Source organism: Protopterus annectens, chromosome 2.part0, assembly GCF_019279795.1.
Source record: "Protopterus annectens isolate FY-2018-M chromosome 2.part0, PAN1.0, whole genome shotgun sequence".
In the NCBI taxonomy this organism is placed as follows: Eukaryota; Metazoa; Chordata; order Ceratodontiformes; family Protopteridae; genus Protopterus; species Protopterus annectens.
In genome coordinates this window covers 644,523,746-644,551,418 of record NC_056728.1, presented here as the reverse complement: position 1 = coordinate 644,551,418, position 27,673 = coordinate 644,523,746, and the positions used below count along the sequence as shown (strand labels likewise).

Genomic DNA, 27,673 nt, shown 5'->3' with positions numbered 1-27,673 from the left:
AACACTGGACCCCACTGGGCCGATCTTGTCTCCTGAATCTGATTGACTTCAAATCGGTCTCCAGAGCTGTGGACGAGGGTAAGGCGGTCCACACAGCCTATATGGACCTTGCCAACACCATCCCCCACTCTGGAATCATAGATAAACTTACTAAGCTGGGCATAAATCCCTATGTCACTTGATGGGTTGCCAACTGGCTTACTGACAGAACCCAGACTGTAAAAGTAGCCCACTCCAAGTCCAGCTCCAGACAAGTGGAGTACCTCAGGGTTCAGTCCTGGGACCACTCTTGTTTGGCATCTACTTCTCTGAAGTACAGGCCAACACTAAGGGACTCTGGCTAACAAAGTTCGCAGATAACTGCAAACTGGGAGCCATTATTGAATCCCCAAATGATGTGGATATTCTACAAAAAGGCCTTACAGAAACAGATGCCTGGTGCCATAGCCATGGGCTCAAGCTTAATGCCAAGAAATGTACAGTTATCCCCTTTGGAAAAAAACATGTACCCATGAATTACCACATAGGTGGCAGGACACTAAACATCAAAAGTGTGATGAGAGACTTGGGGACACAGGTGGACAGTGGTCTCACTTTCGATAACCACATCGCCACAACAGTCAGGAAATCCTTCTATGTGACACACATCATCACTAAGGGCTTTTCATCCAGAAAAAAGGAGGTCATTGTCCCACTGTACTCATCCCTCATTAGACCCATTATAGAGTATAATGCCCCATTTGGCATGTACCTCACAAGACATCTGCAACAGCTGGAAGGGACACAGAAATACCTCACTAAAAGAATCACAGGCCTAAAGCAGATGCCATATGCTGACCGTCTTAAAAAAAAAAAAAAAAAAAAAAACTCCAGCTATACTTTGTAGCATATCATCTACTCTGAGGCGATCTCTGCTTAACATACAAAGCCATGTCAAACCCTGAGCTGTTGGACATGCTCCACTTAAAGAAATCCCAATCCCTCAGAGCCACATGCTCCAGGGGTCTAAACCTTATCACAATGAGCAAAACTTGCAGGAGGGAATAGGTTCCTGACCCAGAAACATGCTGGAGGGATAGGTTCCTGACCCAGAGACTCCCCATACTCTGGAATAGATAGCCCATACATGTCAAGCAAAGTGCCTCATTGGCCCTTTTCAAAAGGAACCTTGATGATTGGATGGGAGATAGGAAATTCACCACGGGGATCATGTCAGTCGCCCTGCTAGACAGGGGTCCAGAGAAGTAAATATTGTGGGAAGAAAATATCCAGGGAATTGTTATGGCTAGGCTTGTATAGGTCCTAGGGCCGATAGCCTAGTACCAACCTATGAACCTATAATTCAGCAGTTCCTTATGTAGGATTGTTCATGTATGCACAAAGAGGGGATGGACTCGATCTGAGCAGCTAAGGTGGAGTCCAGGGAATTTACGGGTAGTATAGGAGTCCAAGCTCTGTATCTGAAGAAGCTTCATAGATGGTGCTGAAGTCGAATCCAGTTGAATCTGACAACTTGTATGTTTGAACCAGATGAAAATCGGATAACGTGGATCTAATATTATGGTAAGTACATAACTTGTTGGTTGTTCTCCATTTTTGTATTGTGCTGTTTTGTTTTGGCTCAACTGGTGATACAATCTTAATTCTTTTACTTAATTTGTTTTAAAAATCTTTTTCAGAGGCGTACCAGCAGTAGTTGACTTTGCTGCCATGCGTGATGCTGTGAAAAGACTAGGAGGGGATCCCAAAAAAATCAATCCCATTTGCCCTGCTGACCTAGTCATTGACCACTCCATACAGGTTGATTACAACAGGAGGTAAGAACTCAGACGAATATTAGCGGCATCACTGTATCAGTTTCATAGTGTAACATTGCAGGGTACTGTAATCTGCTGATCTGATTACGGGAAGCATTTACATTGTATAGAGATGCAGGGTGTTATAGTCAGCTGACATGATCAGATAAAGTATTGAAAAAGGCTGCATCTTTAAATGAGGTTCAGATATTTGACTGATAAGCATATTTGTTGTGTTAACACACATACACACTGAATTAGATAAGCACGTGCTGCACATATGACTTTTGGGTTTGTGTTTTTGAAGTGTGTGCTATAAACAGATTTGTTTATGTTCAGTCTTGTTACAATGCTGCTTCTTCATTGATGTGTTGCACTGGAAACCATGTTTTTTCCTGATTCTTTCTCTCCTTTGTACCTACCAAGCATCAGCTTCTTACCATTGGTTCTTAGTCCTTTTGAGAGCTGACCAAAGGGGTCAACATCCAAGCAGACATGTGGAGAGTTTCTTTGCTCTTGCATCCCTTTTGCATACTTAATTTTTTTTATTGGTGAACTTTTACAGCATACATTAATTCTATCACCGTCTGTGCTTCAGAATGCCATTGGAGGTATGTGCACATTAAGACTACAAACTGAAGGAGTCATGCATGCTTTCATATATTTTTGCTAGAATCCTGTCTCCTAATCTGATTCTGTTATAATCTCTAGTAGCATGCTATGATCTTGTTTTGAATGGATATTGGGGGTTTCCCTCATCTGAGGACATGCAGTTAGCACAGAGTCCTGCATTCCCATTCTTCTGCTCAGTCCTGTTCCTCCATTCAGTACATGTGACATCATACATTAGATCTACGGGGCAACACCCCAGCCTCCTCTTCATTTGTTCTTTTGTGTTAGTCATGCAGTTTGGATCTCTGAAATTCATCATAGGAAGATACCAGATGTCCTTCAAGAATGCAACTGCAGTCCTGACATATGGGTTGTCCTGCCTCAGGCAGCCCTTCGGTTGGCCGGATTCCAAAGTCTGGGTCCGGCGTCGGCTGATGTCGCCTCTTTCCCTACGTCAGAGCGGCCGGGGTATAAGAGCATCAGCGGACGCCATCTTCTTCAGTCTTTCTTGCCGCATGGTGCCCAAAGCAGAAGTAGTTCGCAAGTGCCGGTCGGCCAGCTCCTGTGTTTTCAGATACCGAAGTCATCAAAAAGCTAATTACCCCGTTGGGGTACCTTTTCTTGCCTCAGCCGATGTCAGACAAAAGGCCTAGGGTTGAGCAGGCAGATACCCTTTCTTCAGATGAAGCTTCTGATGAGTCAGGCCTTTCAGATTCCCAGGAAGAAACCTTCCCGGCCTACGAGGATTCTGATGCTGATGAATTCATTCCCTCTGCCTCTCCTCCTGAGGATATTTCTTTCGGGGAAATTCTCCACTCCATGAGAGAGCATTTTCAGTGGCAGGGCCAGGATTTCTCCGACTCCAGGAAAAGGCTTCGGACTTTCCTTAAGTTACCCCAGCACAGGCCTTTAGCTAATACCCCCAGTGTTAGATGTACTGGATGATGTGTACTCAGACTGCAGTACTTCTCCTGATTCTCTCCCTCCTGCTCCTGTCAAGCCAGACAGATATTACAGGGTTCCTGAAACTCATAAACATCTCTTTAAGGCCCACTCTGTTGTTCTAGAAACTATTTCTCAGGGGCCCAAAGGAGTGGCCACTTCCACGGCCAAAAATCCTTTGCCCGCAGACAGGGAATCTAGGTCCCTGGAGAGGTGGGGTAAAAAAGTTTATACCTCAACCACCCTTGCCATGAGGGCACTTAACTGTCTTTTTCATACGTTTCAGTATCAGGATTTCTTGATGGATGATTTGCAGAAAAAGTTAGCCTCTCCTGAGCCTTTAGATAGAAAGGCCTTGCAGGATTTGGTTCATAATACTCAGCAGGTTAGCACTCATTTTCTTCAGTTTGTTTATGATGCATTGGAAGCTTCATGTAGGGCAGCTATGACAGGGGCCGTCATACGTAGACATGCTTGGTTGAAAGAACAGGCATTGCCAGATCATGTTAAAGTAAAGCTTCTAGATGCACCTCTGGAAAGACACTGACAAGTTCCAAAGGGGAAAAAACAGGCGTGCTCAAGGTAGAGGGCAATACTGAGGCTCCTACAGGGGCCGCCAATGGCAACCTACTAATCAGAGAAGTGGCGCAGGGACTTCTACTGCCCCACAGGGACAATCACAATGACTTGACTTTGACACTGCCGACCAAGGCTCAAAGAGAAGCACCTTTAGGCGGAAAATTATCTTTATTTTCAAAAAATTGGCATGTTTTTACAAAGGACAAATGGATTTTGGACATAATAGACAAAGGTTACAGGTTCCACTTCCATACCTTACCAACAAGACAAGGCATGCCAAACCTGCCACAAAATCAAAGGGCAGAGGCACTCCTACAAGTTTCAAAGCTGCTACAAATCAAAGCAATAGAAAAGGTTCCTCCTCAGGAACAAGGCAAGGATTCTACTCAAGACTGTTCCTTGTTCCAAGAAAAGAAAAGCAATGGAGACCTATACTGGACTTGTCCGCTCTAAACACTTTTCTCATTGTGCCAAAATTCAAAATGCTGACGTTACAGCAACTTCTTCCCATGCTGGGCAAGGGGTCTTGGCTGGTTACTCTGGACCTCAAGGAGGCATACCTGCATGTCCCAATCAGACACAGCTGCAGAAGATACCTCAGATTTCTTGCAGGGTCAGAGCATTATCAATTCTCAGCATTGCCTTTTGGCTTGTCTACTGTGCCCAGAGTATTCACGAAATGCCTGGCATCAGTAATTGCACATTGCAGACTTCAGGGGATACAAATATACCCTTACCTGGACGACTGCCTTATACAAGCTGACAGCAAGCAAGCCTTGATAAGACACTTGGACTATGTCATTCACTTACTACAGGCTTTGGGATACACAGTCAACATTCAAAAATCAAGACTACTGCCATCCTAACAAATAATTTTTCTAGGAGCCAAACTGGACACAAACTCACAAATGGCTTTCCTCACAGAAGAAAAACAAGAACAATTACCAGATTACTTCAAAAGCCTAGCAAAGCACACCCAGATGACTGCAAGGAAAATCCTGCAGGCCCTGGGTTTCATGGCATCTTGCATTCTTCTGATCCCACTGGCAAGACTACACATGAGAAAACTACAATGGTACCTAAAAAGTTTATGGTCTCAACACAGCCACAACTTAGAAGCAATTATTCCACTCATTCCATGTCTACAAAAGGAATTTTTGTGGTGGGCACAAGCAAGCCAGCTAAACAAAGTCATGTCTTTCAACAAACCTCAAGCAAGCCAAACCATCACAACAGATGCCTCAGATCATAGATGGGGGGCGCACATGGAGGGCAGATGCATTCAAGGTCAATGGTCACCCAGGGAATTGCATCTGCACATCAATCAAAAAGAGATGTTGGCAGTGATTCATCCATTCGAGGCCTTCGGAAAATTTCTTCAGCAAGGTCATCTGCTAATAGACAGACAACACCACTGTTATGTGGGAGGCACCCATTCTTACCCCCTCTGCAGACTAACAATGACTCTTTGGGAAAAGTCCCTGAAACTGAACATACAGTTGCAATCCCAGTTTGTTCCAGGCAAGGACAATGTTGTGGCGGACTGTCTAAGCAGAAACATTATGGACCCGCACGAATGGATGATGCATCCAGACATTTTTTCACAAATAACTCATGCATGGGGAAGGCCAGACATGGATCTCTTTGCCTCACACCTCAATCATCATCTGAAGAAGTTCTTCTCAAGGACACACCATCCTCAAGCCTGGAGAATGGATGCGCTCTCCTTCAGCTGGAATTCTCTAACAATCTATGCATTCCCACCTCTACCATTAATGACCAAGGTGTTACTGAAGATCAAAGCAGAACAACCGAAAGGCATTTTGATAGCTCCAGACTGGCCAAAACAGCACTGGTATCCATTACTAAGGAGCATAACTCGCACCAAGCCGTGGCCCCTGCCTCAATGGCCTCTGCTTATAACTCAGCACAATTACAGGACTGTTCATCCCAACCTGCAAACATTGCAACTGACAGCTTGGAGGGTTCCATGACTTCTCCCCATATCTTTCTCTCCAAAAAAGTTCAAGAGATCTTACTGGAAGCACGCAGACCTTCCACCAGAAAAACTTACTCAGCCAAATGGAAGAGATTCAACATCTGGAATGCCAACAAGGGTCAGGATGCATCAGTAATGAGCATCCCACAGATACTAGAATACTTGGCAGAAATGCTTCACAATGGCCTTTCATATTCTTCCATAAAAATACACGCTTCAGCAATTTCAGCAAAATACAATTGTGATCCACCTGTGTTTTCACATCCTTTGCTAAGACAGTTTCTAAGAGGGATAAAGAATATCAAACCTCCAAGAAAACCACCAGTGCCTGCATGGGACCTCAACTTCGTCTTGGAAAAATTAGCTCTTCCTCCTTTTGAGCCAGCAGCATCTTCAGAATTACAATTTCTCTCCTGGAAAACAGTTTTCCTGTTGGCAATTACTTCAGCAAGAAGAGTCTCGGAGATACAGGCCCTCATGGCAGTACCTCCATTTCTCATTTTCCATCAGGACAGAGTCTCTTTAAGAACCAATCCTTCATTCATGCCAAAAGTGATATCCGGGGTTTCTCTAAATCAAGCAATTCACCTGCCTTCTTTCATTCCCAGTCCTCAAAATAAAGGAGAGAAGCTTCTGCACACTTTGGACATATACAGACAATTGCGCTACTACTTGGACAGAACAAAGGCCAACAGAAAGTCTGACCAACTATTTGTGGCTTACGCTGCTGGAGCACAAGGAAAGGCAATTTCCAAACAAACAGTTTCAAAATGGATTGGAAACTGCATCAGATTCTGCTACTCTTTCCATGGAAAAGGTGTGCCAGCCAATATCAGGCCACACTCCACCAGAGCTACAGCCACCTCCACAGCCTTTCTAAGAGGGGTGGCTACAAAGGACATTCTAGAAGCTGCTACATGGAGCTCCATGCATACATTTTCCAAACATTACAACCTGCCTTTATATTCCAGATCCCGAGCAGGCTTTGCATCTGCAGTCCTGCCGGGCATTTTAGCTACACCATCCTTATCTTAGATCCTACCACCCCCAGCTTGGCTTTGGTATTCAACCCATATGTCAGGACTGCAGTTGCATTCTTGAAGGACATAGTACAGTTTTGTACCTACCATAAATGTAGATGTCCGATAGATATGCAACTGCAGTCAGGTTTTCCCTCCCTCCTACCCCTCTGTAATTCTCTTTTTTGGGTCCACTCCCCCTTTTTCTAATTAGCTGGGGATATCTGTTATGGTGTATCTGTTTATTACTGTTGTGCATGTCTGGATTTTTTATCCATTCTCTAAATTTAGCCTTCCTTGGAGGGCACCTGGCATCTGGGGCAAGAAACACTGAAGAAGATGGCGTCCACTGATGCTTTTATACCCCGGCCGCTCTGACGTAGGGGAAGAGGCGACATCAGCCGACGCCAGACCCAGACTTTGGAATCCGGCCGACCGAAGGGCTGCCTGAGGCAGGACAACCCATATGTCAGGACTGCAGTTGCATATCTATCGGACATCTACATTTATGGTAGGTACAAAACTGTACTTTTTTAATGTGGGGGAGGGTTATTACAGTAGTCGGATCACCAGCTAGGACTACTGCCAGTGCTGTCTCGGCTGCCTGAGAGAAGTGCACAGCATGGAGGAGTGTCACAAGTGCAAGCGAGTCAGTTTTGCTGCCAGGAAAATGCATGAGAAGTTCAAAGCTTGACTGTTGTTTTTTTTTTTTTTGCATTGATATATCATTTTCTAAATGAGATGCAGCTGAATTGCATGATGAAAAACTATAATAAATGTATTTTCTTTTTTTTAGCCCAGACAGTCTAAAGAAAAATCAGGAAATGGAATTTGTAAGAAACCAGGAACGATTTGAATTTTTGAAGGTATTTCATAAGTTTACTTAATTTTTGGTAGTGTTTTAGATCCGTTTTCCTTTTTTAGATGAATTGACAGTCAGTAGTATGTATTCCAGTTTGGCTGTACTTGCTAATAAACAATGCAAACAGAGAGTCAACCTTGGTGAAATAAACTAATGTTCTCCATCCTGAGACAAAAGAAAAAAATAATATTCAGCGTAAATAGATTTACATTATTTTTTGCTGTATCTTTTTGCTTCTTAGCCAGTAGTCATCAGGCCTCTCCAATAGCACGCTGTCCCTTACCTAACCGTACCTAACAGCAAGGACTCTGATTTGCTCAGGGGAGACTTGTGCGGGAATCCACCATCATCCACAGAGGTATCAGAAGTGGTTAAGTAAATATTTGCATTTTATTTAAATTGCCCCATCCCGTGGTGGTGATGTGCCCATCTGCATAACAGCAGGGACTGTCTGTTGTACCATCACATCCACACACCATCATGTGCAAAGGCAGGAGTTACCATCAATGGCTCGAGCAACCACATTATGTGCCTCTCCTGACTACTGCCTTCCGTGCTACTAGCAACCTCCATTGCATGTTACTAGAGCTGTAGTAGTGACCAGCCAGGAAACTGCCAACTTCTCCCCAGCATAGGCACTTTCCATTCTTCCATACCTTCCTGTCTGTGTCGTCCTAGCTGCTATCTGAACGCAGGTCACCTGGGTCATAGTTAGGACTTTATCCTTCTACACCACCAGCAGGCTTATATTAGCTAAGGTGTTCTGCATTTTGAGAATGTTTCATTGCTTGACTGTACATAACGTGAGCACACAAGATGTAGGTATGCAAAGCCTGACCAGAATGATAAAAATGTATAGAGTTTGTGCCACTGCCTGTGGCATTAGGCTATGTTGTGTGTTGCTGGAAGTGGTAAAATAAAATAACAATGTTCATGTTCTTAATGAATGAGCCGTACTAGAATGGTAGTGATAGTTTGAGTTAATGAGGAACACAGTTGGGCACAGGGGTAGGAAAGCAGCACGAGAGCTCTGGGGTATTTAACAGCTGCTCCAGTATGTTCTTGTTGAAAAACAGTGCTGTGCTAAAGCTAATATAATTTGTTTCAAAGGCAAAATGTGTCGGCCTGAGTGAAGTTTGCAGTTAACTTGTAGTTGAACATGTATAAAGGTATTTTAATATGTAGCAGATGTACTTGTTTTCAATAAAAATTGTGTAAATAAAACTGTGGTTGTAGTTTTCAGTAAATCTTGCAGTATGTAACATGTGAACTGTGTGGAATATGCATTGTTCTGCCAGGCAAAAGATTTGCATTACTTTTTTGGGAAAATTATAGAAGTTGTTAGCTAAAATTCTTTATGCTACCTCTGTGGTAAAACCCACGTTTTATTGTGACATTGTGCAGGTACAAAGCTGGTGGGTATATCCATTTTTTCTTCTACTTTTTATCCCTAGCTGGTGGCTGGCAGAGGTGGTTGACCCCGTAGTCGGTACTCTGCTGTGGATGCCTCTGGATTCCAGACTTCCTTAACAATGCCTTTCCATGCTGTTCTGTCTTTGGCAATGTTTCTGGCTTCCTGTGACTTGAGTCACTGGCTTCTCAGGTCCTTTTCACCCTGTTTTGCCCACGTCTTCTTTGGTACAGATTTGTGAACTCTCCAGTTCGCCAGGTGCTCTCTCCATAATAGTTTGTGTGGCAAGATGTCCATCCTGCACACATTTCCAAACCAGAGCAGCCTCCCATTCTGGATCTTTTCACTAATCTTTGGCTGTTGAGCACATCTGGTCTGGATGCTCTCGTTTCTAATGTGGTCACCGAGCGAGATTCCCAAGATTTTGTACAGGCATCGCATTTGGAAGACCTCAAACTTGTTCAGGTCTGCCTTGCAGTGCATCCATGTTTCCAATCCATAAAGGAGAATTGGCAAGATCAGTTTCTGGAAAAGGCGAATCTTGGTGGTGATAGAGATGTTTGTCCTTTTCTATAGACACCACTTGAGCAAGGCAAATGTGGTCGCTTTTCCAATCCTGCCATGGACTTCAGCAGATGATGCCACCTTCTCCTGGACCAGTGAACCCAGATACTTGAATTATTGCATTTGTTTGATTTAAACTCCCCTGAGACAGATGGCTTGTGAGCTGTTGGTTGCCATCACTTTGGTCTTGTCCACGTTTATCCATAGGCCATACAATTGGGCAGTGTGGTAGAGAATATCTGTGGCCTCAGCGTCACTCTATACGAAAATGGGGCTGTCATCGGTGAACATCAGGGCAGTCACAGAATGAACTTCGTCATACTGGACCTCCATTCCTGCCCTCAAATAATCTTCTCATGATGCCACCAAAGACTGTCCCAAGCCTGGCTGCAAAAGGAAGAGGGTGGTCACCTCATCATGATAACCAGAACTGTGAAACCAGGCAAGAAACCACATGGAAATTCAAACAAACTCGGTCGGTTATGCTGCCACAGGGTGCTGGCAAGAAGTGGGCTACTCACTGAAGGAAATTCATTACACTGAAACAGGAAACCTGTATCACCAAGTGGAATGTTTGAACCCGCCACCACATTGGCCAAAAGGAAATAGTTGCCAAGGAACTCATGAAATGCAAAATATTGAATGCTACAGTGTCGGAGTTACAACTCACTGGATCTGGAGCCTTGACCATCCAACCACCTACAGCTGATGAAACAATGATGCTGTACTAATCTGACAGTGAGAGCATAAGAGGCTGGTGTTGGGTTTATGGTGGATAGTCAGGCTGCAAGAAGCATAATCATTTTCCAATCCATATCGGACAGCCTGGCATTGCTCACCATCGTTGATAGCATCAAAACTTGCATTCTGTCCATATATGCTCCAGCTGAGATGAATCCAGACCCAGCCAAGGATAACTTCTACAACCAGCTCCAATACACACTGCATTTGATCCCAAAGACCAAGATGATCATCTTGGCAAGAGACACCAGTGCCCACATTGGAGAAGACGGATCCGGTTGGGAAGGAATTCTGTGTAGATTTGGCCATGGGAGCATGAATGTTAATGGCCTGTGCCTTCTGTCCTTTGCTGTATCAAATGATCTCACTGTGGGGAAATAGCCATTTCCAGCATCTCTGCAAAATGCCAGCTCACATGGCAAAACCCATCCAGCGAGGACTCTGCCATATTAGACTACGTTCTGGTCGATTCTCGCTTCTGATCATTGCTCAAGGATATCTGTGCTATGAGACGACCTGACTGTGGCTCCAGTCATTATCTCTTCCATGCTGTGACGTAGCTTCACTTACAGCGTGCAAAGAGCAAGTCACCTCCACTAGCCAGGCTGGACTAGAAGCAACTGATGGACCCTGCTTGCAGAAGGAATTCCAGACGCACTTTCAAACTGGGTCACAGCATTGGCCCAAATGGAGGATGTGAATGAGGCAGAAAAGCCGATACCAAACTCCCTTATGGAATACGTCAAATCCTCTGTGCCCACCCAACCACCGCCGAATACAGCCATGTATATCTGAGTGCCTGGACCTTGTAGCTCAACAAAAAGAGGCAAAACTGGTCAATCACAAATGATACTGGCAGTTCAAGCGAGAAGTTCATCAGAGGCCAAAAGCAGAAAGGGAAACGTATTGGAGCCAGGTGATAGCCAACCTTGAGGAGGTGGCATCCAGACAAGAGTACCACACCCTGTACAGCACCCTCAAACGACTGAGTGGAAGACCAAATCCACCATTGACAACATCAAAAAAGTGGACAGGGCATTTGTGCACTCGCCTTGTGAATGTCTGAAATGTTGGAGGGAATTCTTTCAAGAGGTGTACACCATGACCCACCTCATGGACCAGTGGTCAATCCGATACCCATCAATCTCTGAGACGCCAATGACTAATGCAAAGCCAATAGTCTAAGATAGTCTAAGAGGTCAGCTATCAGAAGATGGAGAAACAGCAAGGCACCAGGAGTAGATCAAGTCACTGGGGAAGCAATCAAAGCTGGAGGCGATATCCTGCTCCACTGACTCCACATACTGATTAAGCTGCTATGGGATACAGAACAGATACCTTCCACGTGGGCAAAGGCAGTCATCGTACCCATCCACAAGGACAGTGGGGAATACAAGAAAACTACCATGGCATCACCCTGTTCTTCATCATCGGTTAAGTTTTTATGAAGATCATACAATCCAGGCTGCAGAAACACTGCAAGCAAACCAGCAGGGAAGAACAGGCTGGATTCAGACCAGAGGCAGCTACGATCAAATCTTTGTTAGTCATCAGCTAATGGAGGAAATAATCTGGTATGGACAACAAAAGTTATCTTTTTTAATTTTCAATTCCACATTTGACTATCCACTGGCCTGCCCTGTGGAAGACATTGGAGACAGAGCATGTGCTTAAGGAAAAACATTAGGCTCCTTCAAAAGTCATATAATGGTTCAGCCAGCCCAGGTACTCATTTGGAATGAACTGTCTGAAGAGCTTACCATCACGACAGGTCTGTCAAGGGACGTTGTCCTTCCAGTGCTGTTCAACATATCCAATTCTACAATGCATTATTTAATTGTATTTTACGTAAAGATCTTTACTTGGCAGTTTTAAATGGTTTCGGATGGTGGTTCATTTATTAGCTTAACTGTGTAAGTATCGAAATAGTGCAAACCCAGCTACTGGCTTCCATCTTGAGTTGTTGCTCAGATTATTTTGACCTTATTTGTGTGTGTGTGAATGAGTGTAGAGCAGCACAAAGACACTTGTCAGACTTGGAGCGCTGTATGGCTAAGGAACTTGCTTAAAGAACAGACTTGACAAATAGAGGCTGAGGGAATAAAGTCTTACACGACAGGAAGCACCTTGATGACCGCTCGGATGATGGCATTAATCCTCTACACTACAGTAACTGACAGATTGAACAGAGCATAAAGATGAAGTTAGTCATCCTGTAATGGTACACAGTCTCCTCATGGCTGTCTGGAAGATGGTCACTCCATGACCAACTCTTGTCCTTATGATGTCCAATGACTGGATGAGTAGATATGCATTTTTAAGATAGTTGTGCTTTTGGTGAACTGAAAGGGTATGGCTGGTGGCAGTGTTACTGCAGTGAGTGGGGAAGTAGGTGTGTGGCTGTTGCTACTGGAAAGGTATCTTTGTCCCCTACTGGGAAACATTTTGTGTGATCTTCTTTCGGCTTTTTCCCGGTTAGGGGTCACCACAGCGGATCACCGGTCTGCTCATGATTGGCAGTGGAGTTTTTATGGTGTTGAGTTGCCAGCCCGGCGCCCAACCTTCCACAGAAGATGCATGCACTCACCCCTGGGGCCAATTTAGTGTCCAATCCACCTACAGCATGTCTTTGGGATGTGGGAGGAAACCCGCGTGACCACAGGGAGGACATGCAGACTCCGCACAGGAGGCACCCTAGCCGAGGATTGAACCGGAGAACCTCTTGCTGTGAGGTGGCAACGCTAACCGCTGCACCACATATACTTTGTGAAATTACCTTATCCAGGTTTCATCTACTTTTGATACACTTTCACTGTGGAAGGTACTGGGCTGAGAACAGGGTAGGTAGTTATAAAATGCCAACAGTTACAACTTTGTTCCATTAAGTGTAAAGCTTATTTGGGTGTGGTAAGAGTTGGTCATGCCACAAAGCAGTAGTGTGCATTTGCTTTGCAGTCTTAATACCTTAACATATTCTTTGAAGATCAGTGGTGCGGATCACAAGCTCATAACCCTTGACTGTCGCATATACATTAGTGATAATGGGTATGGATGTATATGCTCCTTTTGTGACAGTCCTGTCTAATCTTTGTACCGGTATTTATGGTCATGTCCCCTTTATTGCATACTTTGATTAGTGATATATGTGACTTAGCCTTTTATTTGTTTACTTAAATTACCTGATTTGCTTCATTATTTTTAGGAATGAAGGAAAACATGCAGATATTAAGCAGCAAGCAGGTAACAGTTTTCTGTGCAGTGGACAAGCACCAGTTAACTTTTTAAAATTTCCAAGGTTATGCATCAGTGGAGTATTGCTAAATTAATTTGCTGCTTTATGATGCGTCATAGCTTACAAAGTAAAATAAAGATGTTTTTTTCTTAAGAATGTGAGCAGTAATCAGTCAGTAATATTAAGCTTTATTAGCTGGAGGGTTTTTATCACTTCTTGGATAGCAGTCTCAAGAAATGCCCATAGATTTTGAATAAATTCTTATACTCTGAGCATATGGCAAGTACACGCAGACAAAGGATAAAAAAAAAAAAATTAAAACTGCAGGCATACTGAAGGAAAATATTAACATTTTGTTAGTGAAGCCTTATTGGAAGAAGAACATTATCAGTATGATACAAAACATGCTTTTATGTTACAAAACTAGGAAGTTTTTGTTAGGTTCCTTTTTTTCTAATTTTTATACCAGTCTACCATCTAGCCTCTGCCACAATCACTGATTCATTTACTATCACCAGAACAGGCGTCCGTAATGATGTGGCCATCTTCTAGACAGTCATGAGGTGATTTTGTTCCCTAACCGCATACCTGGCAGTTGACATGCATGCATGTAGACATGAGCACTGCCAGTCTTCCCACTCTGAGAATAGTTGTTATTGCACATTGCATATGAAGTTGCCATGCTTATGCAACTTGGCAGAGCCAAGTACACACCCCTGACGCATGCTGCTTGCCAGCCACTTCTGTTGTCAGTATATGTCAGCTTTACAGTGGGTCAGACCACTTCCCTCCTCGTAGGTTGAGCAAGGTGATTGAGACTGTTCACTCGTACCCTCCCTCATTGGCTCCTCCAGTGTCTGGGTGGATAGTTAGTCAAAGATAATTTTGGTCACAGTCAAGGCTTTATCCTCTTGCACCACAGAGCCCACATAACATTGAGGTTTGTTGTACTGTTCAGAGTGAACAGCCCTGTTTAATGTGCAGTAATGCATGGAGTCCCAGAATGTGCATGCTAATATGCTCTCTGATGGGCTAAAAGCTTGCACACTGCATACTGTACAAATTTTATAAGTATTTGAGCCCTATAAAATGTGGCTTTATTTGTGCTCATTTTGTGTTCATAAGATTAGTACTTCAGCAGTCCCAACTACTTATAATGCTTTTTTCATGTGGTTCTTCACGGACAGTGGAATAATGCTGACTGTGTTATATGTGCGTATCACTCCCCTTTCTTCCTGCTGAGTGCCTATTCTGAAATTCTTTGTCAAGTTTGTGTGCACATTTTTATCCAGATGTGTCTCCTTTAAAGTGCTATTTGCACCCTATACTTCATAATATAATTTAGTACTTTTTGCTTTTTTGTCTATACTTGTAAGGCCATTTATATTCCTTGTTAATACTAACAAATTAGCCATTCTAATAAAAAGCTATTGCTCCAACATATTCTGAATTCTAAATGATATTTTTTCTGCTTATGTGTCATCTTGCAGTTCACATGTATATACTGATTGACAGACTGACCATGAATGTTGTTGTTTCTTCTCATCTCCGTTTGATTCCATGTCACATTTCCCCAGACTTTTTAGTTCAATAAAAACTGTCAAGAAATGGAAAATGTAAATGTATTTCCAAAAAGACTCCTTCCCCTTTTAATTTACAGAAAATACAGAAAACTGTATACATGTTCAAAAAAAAGGTTGCTCCATGAAATAGAGCAGTTACCGGAAACTGTTGTGCTTCCAAGTATTTCCTATTCTAAGGTTAAGGTTAATCATGCTAAAGCACATTTGAGCTTATTTTCTCTTTTTCCACAGATTGCTATCTGATGTTCTTCATCTCACATTGCTGCAGTCCTTACACTTGGGTAGTCCGCTGTCCTCGGTCGGCCCGAATATCAAAGTATAAGGCTGACGTCGGTCAAGGCGCATTAGACTGACATCAGGACGTCAGGGTACAAATGCGCATGACCGACGTCATATCCTCAGTCTTTTTTGACGCATGGTCCGATGCAGAAGCAGCGTTGCAAGTGCCGTTCGGCGTTCTGAAATTTTTCGAATTCGGAGTTTCAGACCGAGTCAAAGTTGGCTAAGTACCCCGTTGGGGAATATTTTAGTTTTTTCTTGCCTCAGTGGTTTAGCGGATGTCAGAAAAAGTGAATAACTGTATTTCTTGTGGGAAACGGATACCGCATAGAGATTATCATACTTTGTGTATTCCTTGTTTAGGGCCTGAGCACGGCGTTGTTGGGTGTCGCTTTTGTGCTAGATTCAATAAGCGCACTATTAAGAGAAGGTTAGATTGTGCCAGGTTAGTCTTGGAAAGCGGTGCAATTATAATATGCCGTCGGATGCTCCGGCGTCCGCTTCGAGAAGAAGCGCAAGGACAAAGCAACTAAGCCCAGGCAAGAAGAGCGTCCGTGCGGACGCCGGTTCTTTAGAGGTGTCGGTGGAGCCGGGGTTCCCGGAGGTTTCTCTGGAGTCCCAGGGGAGACTTTGTTATTGCAGGATGTGGCCTCTCAGGTGGCAGGTCAGGCTGAAGGGGCCTCTCAGGTTACTGTACTCCCCTCCCTTCCTAGGGTGGTTAGGCCCTCTCCTTCTGTTTCCAAGGCTTCTCCCAGAGGCAGGCCAGGTTTAGCTTCAGTTGGTGTCACTCCTAGTTCTTCAGGATCTGTGCCCAAGAAGCATATGCTTAAAATGGCAGAAGATTTGATTACTTTGATTAGAGGTTCTTTGCCCCCTCCTGATAAAAGACCTAGGGTGGAACCTGAGTTGGGAAGTTTTGAGCAGGCTTCGGATGTTTCAGAGTCTTCGGCTGAAGACTTGCAGGAGTATTCTCCTTATTCTGATTCTGATGTGGATGATTCTACTCCTTCTCCTTCTCCTCCTGAGGATTTTTCTTTTTCAGAGACTCTTCATTCCATGAGGGAGCATTTTAAGTGGGAAGGTCAGGACTTCTCTGATTCCAGGAAAAGGCTTAGGGAATTTTTGTTTTTACCCCAGCATAGGCCTTTGGCTATACCTCCTGTTCTGGATGTTGTGGAAGATGTGTTTGCAGAGGCTTCTCTTAATCCTGATTCTGTGCCTCCTGCTCCTGTTAAACCGGATAGGTATTACAGGGTGCCTGAAGCTCATAAGTATCTTTTTAAGAGTCCTTAGGGCGGACCCAGAAACTGTTAGTCCGGGGCCTAAGGGTGTTAAGGCTTCTGTTGTTAAAAATCCGGTTCCTCCAGATAAAGAGGCCAGGGCTTTGGATAGATGGAGAAAGAAAGTCTATACTTCTGCCACCCTAGCTATGAGGGCTTTGAATTGCCAGTTTCACATGTTGAAATACCAAAACTATCTACTTTCTCAATTGAAGTCTAAGGTAGATGCTCTGGCGGAAGGTATTGAGTGTAAAGAGTTACAAGATTTAGTACATGTTTCTGAACAGGTGGGTAAGCATTCGTTGCAATGTGGTTTTGATGCTGTACAGGCCTCGTCTAGGGTGGCTGCCACTGGGTCAGTTCTTCGCAGGCACGCCTGGCTGAGGGATCAGAATTTATCTGACCATGTTAAGACAAGGATTTTAGATGCTCCTTTACAATCTGATGTGTTGTTTGGTTCACCTGTTGAGGCAGTCTTAAAGAAAATGGAAGACAAGGCTAAGTCTATGCAGACTGTTAAAGATTTTTTGTAGGTTCAGCCTCCGAAGTTTAGTAGAAATTGGCCTACCAAGGGGTGGACGTATCCTTCTTATGATTCCCAGTCTAGGGGTAGATCTAGGCGTGCTAGGGGCAGGGCTCAGGGCTCTTTCAGGCCTAGCACAGCGAGTTCAGCTGCACAGTCTTGGTGAGGGCAGTGGTCAGTCCTTTCGTAAACAGACCCAATGACCTACCTTTTCAGCTGCCAGAGCCTTCTCGTCTGGCAGCACCTTTGGGAGGAAGGTTGGCACTTTTCAAGGAAAATTGGAGTTTAATTACCCAAGACAGATGGGTATTGGATATCATACACCAAGGTTACAGGTTTTATTTCCATACCTTGCCTCCTTTCAAAGGCATGCCAGACGTTCCTCCTCAGCAAAGAATAGAGGCTCACAAACAAATTTCTCTGTTACTTCAAATAGGGGCCATACAGCCAGTCCCTATGCCAGAAGTGGGCCTAGGATTTTATTCTCGCCTGTTCCTAGTACCAAAGAAGGGGAACACGTGGAGACCAGTTTTGGATTTATCTATCCTCAACACTTATCTGGACATTCCCAAGTTCAAAATGTTGACGTTACAACAGCTTTTACCTCTGCTGGGCAAAGATCATTGGATGGTAACTTTGGATCTCAAGGAGGCTTACCTTCATGTTCCTATCAGACTGAGTTGCAGAAAGTATCTGCGTTTTGGCTGGGACTTCTCATTATCAGTTCTCTGCATTGCCCTTTGGCTTATCTACTGCCCAGAGTATTCACGAAAGTTCTGGCTCCAGTGATAGCTTTCTTCAGGCTAAAAGGAATACAGATCTATCCTTATTTGGATGATTGCCTGATTCTGGCTCAAGGAAGGGACGAGCTTCTTCATCATTTGGAATATGTGATAGCAGTGCTAAGATGCCTGGGGTATTCTGTGAACGAAATAAAGTCCAGTCTAGAACCCTCTCAGGACATGTGCTTTCTGGGTGTAAGACTGAATACAGCATCCCAGATGGCCTTTTTGACCCCGGACAAACAAAAGAATCTTTCCCTTTACTTTCATCAATTGTCTCATCAGTCCAGGCTGACTGCAAGGACAGTCCTTCAAGCCTTGGGGTTCATGGCATCTTGTATTCTGGTGCTTACCAATGCCAAACTGCATATGAGGAAGCTACAATGGTATCTCAAAAATGTATGGACACAGCACTGCCAGGATCTGGACACTGTCATTCAAATAATACCTTGCATTCAAAAGGAATTTTTGTGGTGGGCTCAGGAATGTCACCTAAACAAGGGACTCTCTGTGACCCGGCCAGAGGCGAGTCAGATTCTAACGACAGATGCCTCAGACAAAGCTTGGGGAGCTCATCTAAATGGAAAGTGGATACAAGACAAGTGGCCTGCCAGACTACAACATCTACATATCAACTTGAAGGAGATGTTAGCAGTCCAGTTTGCATTAATAGCTTTCAAGGATTTACTTCTTCCAGGGCAGGTGTTGATTCTAACAGACAACACAACTGTCATGTGGTACATCAACAAGCAAGGGGAACACATTCTTATCCTCTATGCAGGCAAGCAATGATTTTGTGGGAGACTGCTCTCAGTTTACAGCTAAATCTTCAGGCAAGGTTTCTGCCGAGCACAGAACTCCTTAGCAGATGTGTTGAGCAGACGAATTATGGATCCCACGAGTGGAAATTGGATCCTCATGTATTTCAGAAATTGACAGTGTCATGGGGAACTCCAGACATAGATCTGTTCGCTTCTCCACTAAACCACCAGCTGCCAAAGTTTTGCACGAAAAGGTTTCATCCCACAGCTTGGAAAGTGGATGCTCTTTCTTTCAATTGGAGCAATCTTCATGTGTATGCCTTTCCACCTCTGCCTCTCCTCCCAAAGGTACTTCTAAAGGTCAGACAGGACAAGCCAAAGATGATTTTAATAGCTCCAGATTGGCCTCGACAGCACTGGTACCCATTACTGAGAAGTCTGGTACGGGAGCCTCCATGGCCTTTGCCTTGATTCCACACCTGTTGTCTCAGGAGGACAGTCATTTACTCAATGTCAAGCTTCACTCTCTTCACCTAACAGCCTGGCATATTCTGTTTTGAACCATAGAGGGTCTCAACTTCCACAGCAAGTTTTGAATGTTATTTTGGAAGCTAGAAGGCCTAGTACAAGGAAAGTGTACGCAGATAAATGGAAGAGATTTTTATTTTGGAGTGCAGCAAAGGATTTTGATGTTTCTGAGCCTAATTTAAGTGTGGCTCTTCAATATCTTACTGAGTTACTGGACAAAGGTTTGTCCTTCTCTTCTATTAAGGTTCATGCTGCAGCAATTTCGGCTCACTATGACTGTGACCCACCATTGTTTTCTCATCCTTTGTTCAAGCGATTTCTTAGAGGGGCAAAGAATATAAGACCCCCACGTAGAGCTCCTACTCCTGCTTGGGATCTCAATTTTGTGTTGGAGAAACTCACTTTACAACCTTTTGAGCCTGCAGCTACTACCGAGTTGAAATATTTATCATGGAAGACTGCTTTTTTGTTGGCCATTACCTCTGCAAGAAGGGTTTCTGAATTGCAGGCCCTTATGGCGGTTGAGCCTTTCTTAATTTTCCATAAGGATAGGGTATCTTTGCGTACTAATCCTTCCTTTATGCCTAAAGTGGTTTCTAGTGTGGCTTTAAACCAAACTATTCATTTGCCTACTTTTTATGCAAATCCCCAAAATAAAGGGAAAAGATTTTGCACACTTTAGATGTACACAGGCAGTTGCGATATTATTTGAGCAGAACTAAAGGGTTCAGGCAGTCTCAGCAGTTATTTGTTTCTTTTGCTTTGAGTTCTCAGGGCAAGCCTGTGTCAAAACAAACTATTTCTAAGTGGATTGGGTTTTGCATTGCTTTCTGTTATTCCCATCATGGCAAGGAGATTCCAGCTGGGATTAGGCCTCATTCCACTAGGGCTACTGCCACTTGACAGCCTTTTTAAGGGGTGGCAACTAAAGATATTTTGGAGGCAGCTACTTGGAGTTCAGTGCATACTTTCTCTAAGCATTATCACCTTCCACTTTACTCTAAATCTAGGGCTGGTTTTGCCACTGCTATTTTACAGGGCATTTTGGCAGCTCCTGCTTCTTTATAGTTTTGCCATCCTCCCTTACCTCTGCTTTGGGATTCTACCCAAGTGTAAGGACTGCAGCAATGTGAGATGAAGAACATAGTACAGTTTTGTACCTACCATAAATGTAGATGTTCAAGATCCACATTGCTGCAGTCAATTACCCTCCCTCCTTCCCTCTGTAGTTAGAGGCGGTTGTGTGGGTTGGGTTGTAAATATTGTGTATATTGTATATATTGTACATATTATTAGTGCAAGGGTGGTTGGTTGGTTGTTTGCTGTCTTTTGGTTTTGACCTTTCTTTTTAGGGTCTTCTGACATCTGGGGCAAGAAAAGACTGAGGATATGACGTCGGTCATGCGCATTTGTACCCTGACGTCCTGATGTCAGTCTAATGCGCCTTGACCGACGTCAGCCTTATACTTTGATATTCGGGCCGACCGAGGACAGCGGACTACCCAAGTGTAAGGACTGCAGCAATGTGGATCTTCGAACATCTACATTTATGGTAGGTACAAAACTGTACTTTCTTGTCTCTCTCCCCCTTCCAAATATGAAGAACAATGTGGATATTTTCAGTAAATATTAACTTTTAACCATAAGAGAAAAAAAATGGCTGATCATTCAGTGCATTAAATAAAATATCTCTTTAAAAGTTTATTACATTGTACCTTGCAGTTTTCACCCTGAACATACTGTTCAGACCAGTCACGATTAATTGCTTGCAGACTGCTTGTCTTCAGTCAGAAATCAGTGCTAATGGAAAACCTAGCAAGTTGTTTTGTAGATGTAGAAAAGAGCTGCCATTTTTCATAATTTAATCATTTATCTCAAGTCTTTTTGTTTACAAATTGCTCATAGATTAAATTAAGACCATTACTCTAAATATTTATCTGTATAAAAATAGTAGAAATTTTAATTCTTTATATAACATGATAAGTAGACATTTAAATTTCCCTCATAAGACAAAGGTAACAACACAGTTTGTGGTATAGCAAACAAATCTCATTTTCTTCTGTATGCTTTGCTTTCTAGTTTTACTATATTAAACAGTTCTTGGAAGGCTTCTTCAGCCAGTATTTTTTTTATTTTATTCTCTGATTTTCTGCAGTTTTGCCACCTTATGTAAATGGCTACTTAACACTTTTGTATTTTACATCCGTGTTCCTCTGTTATCTCACTAATTTTAAACTCCTGTGAGTGCTTTTGTTTTTTTTTTTTCTAAATTTCTGGAGAGCATCTCCTGTATTAAAGCTGCAACTTGGTCTGTGTTTGATATTCTTTCCCTGACAAAGAGTATTTTTTTTCTGGTTAAGCTTTATTTTCACAAATTTCTTTCTTGCTCCCATCCAGGCAGTGTCATTGTTAACTAGTAACAGAACGTTATTAAAAGTAGGAATAGATACATTAGGGCTAAGACTCACACTGATTGTAATGGCATGGGGTGGTTTATATTGCCTTGTGTTTGGTATATTAATCTGTCTATGCTGGGAAGACTGAGCAAAAGCTCAAGAAAAGACTTTATGAACATTAGTATGAAGTCAAAAATAAGAATGGAAAATGCTTTATACAAACATAAACGTATGTGTAATCATTCAAAATTCCAGTTATTTGTGGTGGAAGAGTTATCAAAGGATGTCAGGGGTGGCACCTGGGAGACAAACTGAATATAAAGAAGTATATTTGCAGTTTATTTTAGAAGCTAATAAAGTGCTAGGTCTCAATGAGTATGTTCCTATAGCCTCTGTTTTAAAGTTAAGAGCAGCTAGATTATAATTTTATAACTTTTTTTAATGCATTTTCTTAAGACGTTTTGAACTTGTATTACCTGTTCCTAACCATTAGATGGAGTTATAAGATCAGATCAGGTATGTATAGTGATTTTTAAGGAATGTAAGATTTAGAACTTTTATCTACTTTGTTTTTCATGCATCTGCCATTTTATTCATATATTTTATACTGTTTTTATACATTGTTGTAATAAGACGACGAGAGAAGTTTCCGCCATTATTCCTTGTTAAGGGATGGTAATTAATTGCTAATTGGAGGTGAGGTTTTAAAGTATTTAAATTGTGGAACGTTCTCTTTCAGTATGCTTCTGATGAAGTCTGTTGATGGGACCAAAATGCGGTGACATAGTTAATAGTGTTTATGTTGTAGTTTAATAAAGTCTAGTATTTTGGATTTCACTGCCTGCTCATTCTCCAGTGCTGTTTTGTTTTATTGGCTATCCTACTTTGCATGGGAGGTTAATGCACTGTTAATTCCTCCTGCTGTTGTGAGTTTTAGTAACAGAATAACAGAATTTTACATGAATCCATACCTCTTCCAGGCTTTTTAATTTTTTTTTTCAGTTTTCACATTGGGAGACCTCTAATCAAATATGTTAGTCAATCATCTGCTACCGTGGGGATTACCTGCACTTTGTGCTGTGGAAATATTTTCCAGACTCACTAATTCTTATCAGGAGGTTAAGGGATGAGGCAGGTGTGTACTGTCCCAGGTTCTGTTTTTGTATTGTCTATTGAGCCACTGGCTCAACCAGTTAAAGACCAAAATCTGGGTAGATAAAATTGAACCAGTAGTGTAATATGAATCAGTTTGCAGATAATTTGATTTTTTTTCCCCAGACATATGTGCTTGCTTCCACTTCGGGAAGTGATACTTGTCTTTGGTAATGTTTTAGGGGTGCTCTGTGAGAAGACAGAAATGTCTCCTATTCATTATACCCCACCCAAGCATGTAAGGAAAATGTTAAAATTAATCTTCAGTAATACTTACCCTATGTAACGTGGGGGTTGGGTTAACACAGTCCCATCGGAGGAGAATTCAGTCAAATTATAAGGCCACCAAAATAATAAAAGAATGTATAGAATGCTGGCAGCTGCTGACACAGCTCCTAGACTGAAGGATTATGCAAGTCAGAATGTCCCTTCCATCAGGCTAGTATATTTAGTATGGACTTTGCTCTCTGATTCCCCCAACAGATATTTTGAAAATGGCAAAGAATAATCCTTGAACTTTCTGGTGGTTGTACAAGTCTGTTTTGGCTGTTGAGTCACATTGATGGTCTACTTTCCTTGGCGGATCAGGTGTCATGAATTTAGACATGTATACCAGGGTGGTAAAACTATAAGTCTGAGTGCTTCACTAATTCCTGCTTATCAGGGCCTGTAAAAGGTAATTGAGTTTTGTGGTTCATCCATATGTTGATTAAGGGGAAGAAAATAATCCAGCTGTTTGTTCAGCTGTATATGCAAAAGTTTATAGGCCTTGGTGAGTCAGTGTTTAGACTTTGCAATGCATCATCCCTTTTAACTGCTTCTGTTTATACTGTAGACTGCATCAGTCATCAACTTTAAGCTGGCCACTGTTTTAAGATCTAGTCTGTAAAAGTTCCCTGGCAGTTCTAGTTATCTTGGGAGAAGGTGTTAGGGTCCCCACTGTATGTTGAGCATAGGGATAGAATGATGCAAGCATTCACTTATTCCACAAGTAGGCCACAGTGGTCGATATTTCTATGTAAGCTACTTTATCAGTTCTTGGACACCTCGCAATTGGCTAAAATATATCTATTTACCTAACAATGTCCCCCTTATATTGGAAATATGGAAAAAATGAGGTAGGTGATTGGGGTACAGCTTTATGTGAAAGCGTGAATCTTAATTAGGTGGAATGGAAGTCCTCCCATATGCCCTGCAGTATTCCTTTTACTTTATGAAAGGCCAAGATATTCCATGTATACCACATGATCACTAGCCTTTAAAAGGTAAGATGTTTGGGAGTCAGTGACAGACATTACAAATACAAATATATTCGCAGCTGTATTGAATTGTTGAAATATTTATCATTTTACTGACAAAGTAATTTGCATGAACTGTTGTAGTGCTGCCACCAGTACAGTCCATCTTTTACACAGAGAACATGCAGTTTGGCTTTGTGAATGGTAGATACTGTGTAGTGAGTATGGTAGACTTATTTGAAAAGGGTATGGAGACTGTAGACTGCATACACTGCAGATCTTGACCTGATCAAGCAAAACCAAATTCTCCATTATCAACCCTACACATATAAAGAATACATAAATACTAGAAACAAAACAAATGCCCCAATAACTGAGTGCTGATTATTTTTCTTATTTTTTTTTTAAATTTTCAAATACAGTTGAATAAATTTAATAGCATTTGAATACAACATCTTAAATAACTATATACACTATTTACATCAGCCTCACACTATAACAGAATTCAATATGTACAATTACTTTATTTATTTATTTATTTTACATTTGTTAACCGGGAGAGTCCGACTGGATACATGTCCATTTTCAGCGGAGGCCCGGGGAGAAAAGCTCCAGGTACATAACAGACATATGAACATTGTTAATGCAAAAAAAGGAAGATAGTTGAGTTCTAAATACAATATAAAGATACATTACATCTTGGGTAAAAAATAGCATATTAAAAAAAAACATAGGTCAGTTACAAAGGTGAGGCACCTTGTTAAAAAGCGGTTAAGGATAGTGAGGCAAGAGAAGGGTAAATGATAGTGGTTAATCAGGTTTGGAACAGGGACATTGCCAGAGAGTATTGAGATGGGGTTTCAGCTTTTTTTTGAATTGTAGGAGTGAAGGTTCTGAGGTGAGCATGGTTGGTAGGGAGTTCCACGTTTTACCTACAAAGTTTGAGAATAGAGAATCCCCAGCAGAATTATTGGCTTTGGTAGTTTGAGCTAAGATCTTATTGGAGGAGCGTAAAGATTGCAGGTTAATATAGGGGCGAATGATGTTTTTCAGAGCTGGTGTTTTCTCTGGGTGATACAGTATCTGGTGAGCCGTTTTGAGTTGGTTGAAATGGAGTTGGCTGGAAAACTCTAACCACCCTAGTTGCTTCAAGTTAGTGCAGTGGTGCGTTCTAAAGGTGGAATTTCTGGCAAATCTAGCTATGTGATTGTAACAAGAAGCAAGTTTGTTAAGGGTTGTCTTGTTTAGGTTTGTAAAAAGGGGGGAGGCATAGAAAAGAGTTGATAGTAGGTGTGTGCTGGCAATTGTAATTTTAGCGTGAGAAAGTGTTTTACTTTATAGAGAGAGACAAGCTTTTTATTGACGGTTTTGATGGTTAGATTGAAATGGGTATCAAATTTAAGGGAGTTATCAATGGTAACACCTAATAGCTTTGTGTGAGCTTCTGGTGATATAGTGATTCCATTGGAGGATGTAATAGAGAAGGTGGGGGGAAGAGTCTTGTTAGTGGGTGAGAAAGTAAGTAGTTTGGTTTTGTTGGTGTTGAGAACTAATTGACGACTTGAGAACCATTTTTCTATTAGGTTGAAGGTGTCTTGGGTTGAAGCAGTGAGGTCTGCCAGGTTGGAGGTAGTGCTGATGATGGTCGAATCATCTGCATATTGAATGCATGTGGCATGGGGGGTGATTGTGGGCAGGTCATTAACAAAGATGGTGAAGAGAAGAGGGCCAAGAATAGATCCTTGGGGAACTCCAAGTGTAACAGGTAGGCATGTGGATAATTTGTCCTGCCATAGAACAGCCTGTTGCCTATTGGACAGGTAGGATTGGAACCATTTCAGCGTGGAATTGCTGAGTGATAGTTTTTTTAATGTATGGAGGAGTTGAATGTGGTTCACCATATCAAAGGCCTTGGAGAGGTCTAAGAAAAGAGCAGATGATAGTTTATTATTGTTTCTGAAGTTATTGATGGTATTAGAAAAGGATAGTAGGGCTGATGTGGTACTGTGATTTGGCCTGAAGCCATGTTGGGAGTTGGCTAGAATTTTATTTTTGGTGAGGTGTTCCATCAGTTGTTTGTGGACACACTTTTCTATAATTTTGGCCAGGGGTGATAGTATAGCTATAGGTCTGTAGTTGGTTAGCTCTAGTGAGCTACCACCTTTATGGAGAGGAATAATGTGGGACATTTTCCATATGGAGGGGATGAAGGCTTCTGACAAGGTACGGTTTATGATTATGGAGACGGGATAGGAAATGGCCTCAGCTGCTTTTTGCAGAAACTCAGCTGGGAGAAGGTCAGCTGCTAGCTTAGTGGGTTTTAGTTTTTTAAGAAGAGATGTTATAGAGGATATGGGTACTGGATCGAAGGTAAATACATGATCTGATGTAGTTGTAGTATTCTGCTGGCATGGGTAGTGGAGTGGGCTGGTTGTTTGTTTGAATTGTGTGGCCAGGGATTGTATAGTTTCTGTGAAGAAACTATTGAATGTGTTGGCAATGTTTACAGGGCACTGTTGTTTGCAAGTTGTTGGAGTGGGGGTGGTTGCCTGGCCTGGGTGCAGGAGCTTGTTTAAGCCTGCCCAGAAGTTTTTGTGGATTATTAAGGTGTTTGTGTTGGAGGTGGAGGAAGAAGTTTTTTTTATCATTTAAGATTATTCTTTTAGTTTCACTTCTAAGTTGCCGGAAGGTTTGGTGGGAGTGTGGGTCTTTAGAGGTACGCCATGTGACCCACATCTTGTTACTAGATAGGATTTTGGATTTTGTTTCCTTAGAGAGCCATGGTGCGGTTTTGGTTTTAGTTCTAATGGACCGTATTGGAGCATGGGAATCTAGAATCTTGAGGAAGGTGGTGTTGAAGTAGATAACTGCCTCTTCAAGAGGAAGAGTCTTGAGTATTGTCCAGTTGTGGGCTATAAGTTCAGTTTGAAAAATGGAGGCGTTGAATTTATTATTGTTCCCGATTTTTTTTATGGTTGTAAGAAGGGGGGTGATTTTCTTGAATTTGATAACGTAGGTGAGTAAGTGATCGCTCATGTCCTCTGGGTGAGTACCTGCTGAGTACTGGTCAGGATCTTTATTGGTAAGGATCCAGTCCAGGATGCTGTCTTTGTTTTGGGGTTTACCTAGTCTGGTAGGAGTGGATATGAGCTGAGAAAAGCCATGTAGATTTATGCTGCTAGATGGGGAGCTAGATGAGAAGGAATTCCAATCGATGTTGAAGTCACCTAACACTATGGATTCCTGGAGGTGAGTTTGAGTTAGCCAGTGGAGAAAGTCCTCTAAGGTTTTGTTATTATTGTTGCCTGGGGGGATGTAAATACATACTATATTTATGCTTTTATGTTTGTTTGGTTGAGGTTTTACAAGTAGAATTTCGGCATTGTTTGTTAGG

The 27,673-nt window shown here is 42.4% G+C and overlaps 1 protein-coding gene across 1 annotated transcript in view; it reads left to right on the top strand.

The window, feature by feature from the left end:
* Nucleotides 1–27,673, top strand: part of ACO1 (aconitase 1) — a 1,039,508-nt gene that overhangs the window by 263,659 nt on the left and 748,176 nt on the right. The window contains exons 4-5 of the mRNA XM_044061006.1: nucleotides 1,680–1,817; nucleotides 7,744–7,813. Coding sequence (XP_043916941.1) covers nucleotides 1,680–1,817; nucleotides 7,744–7,813 — 208 coding nt within the window. The remainder of the gene's footprint in view (nucleotides 1–1,679; nucleotides 1,818–7,743; nucleotides 7,814–27,673) is intronic.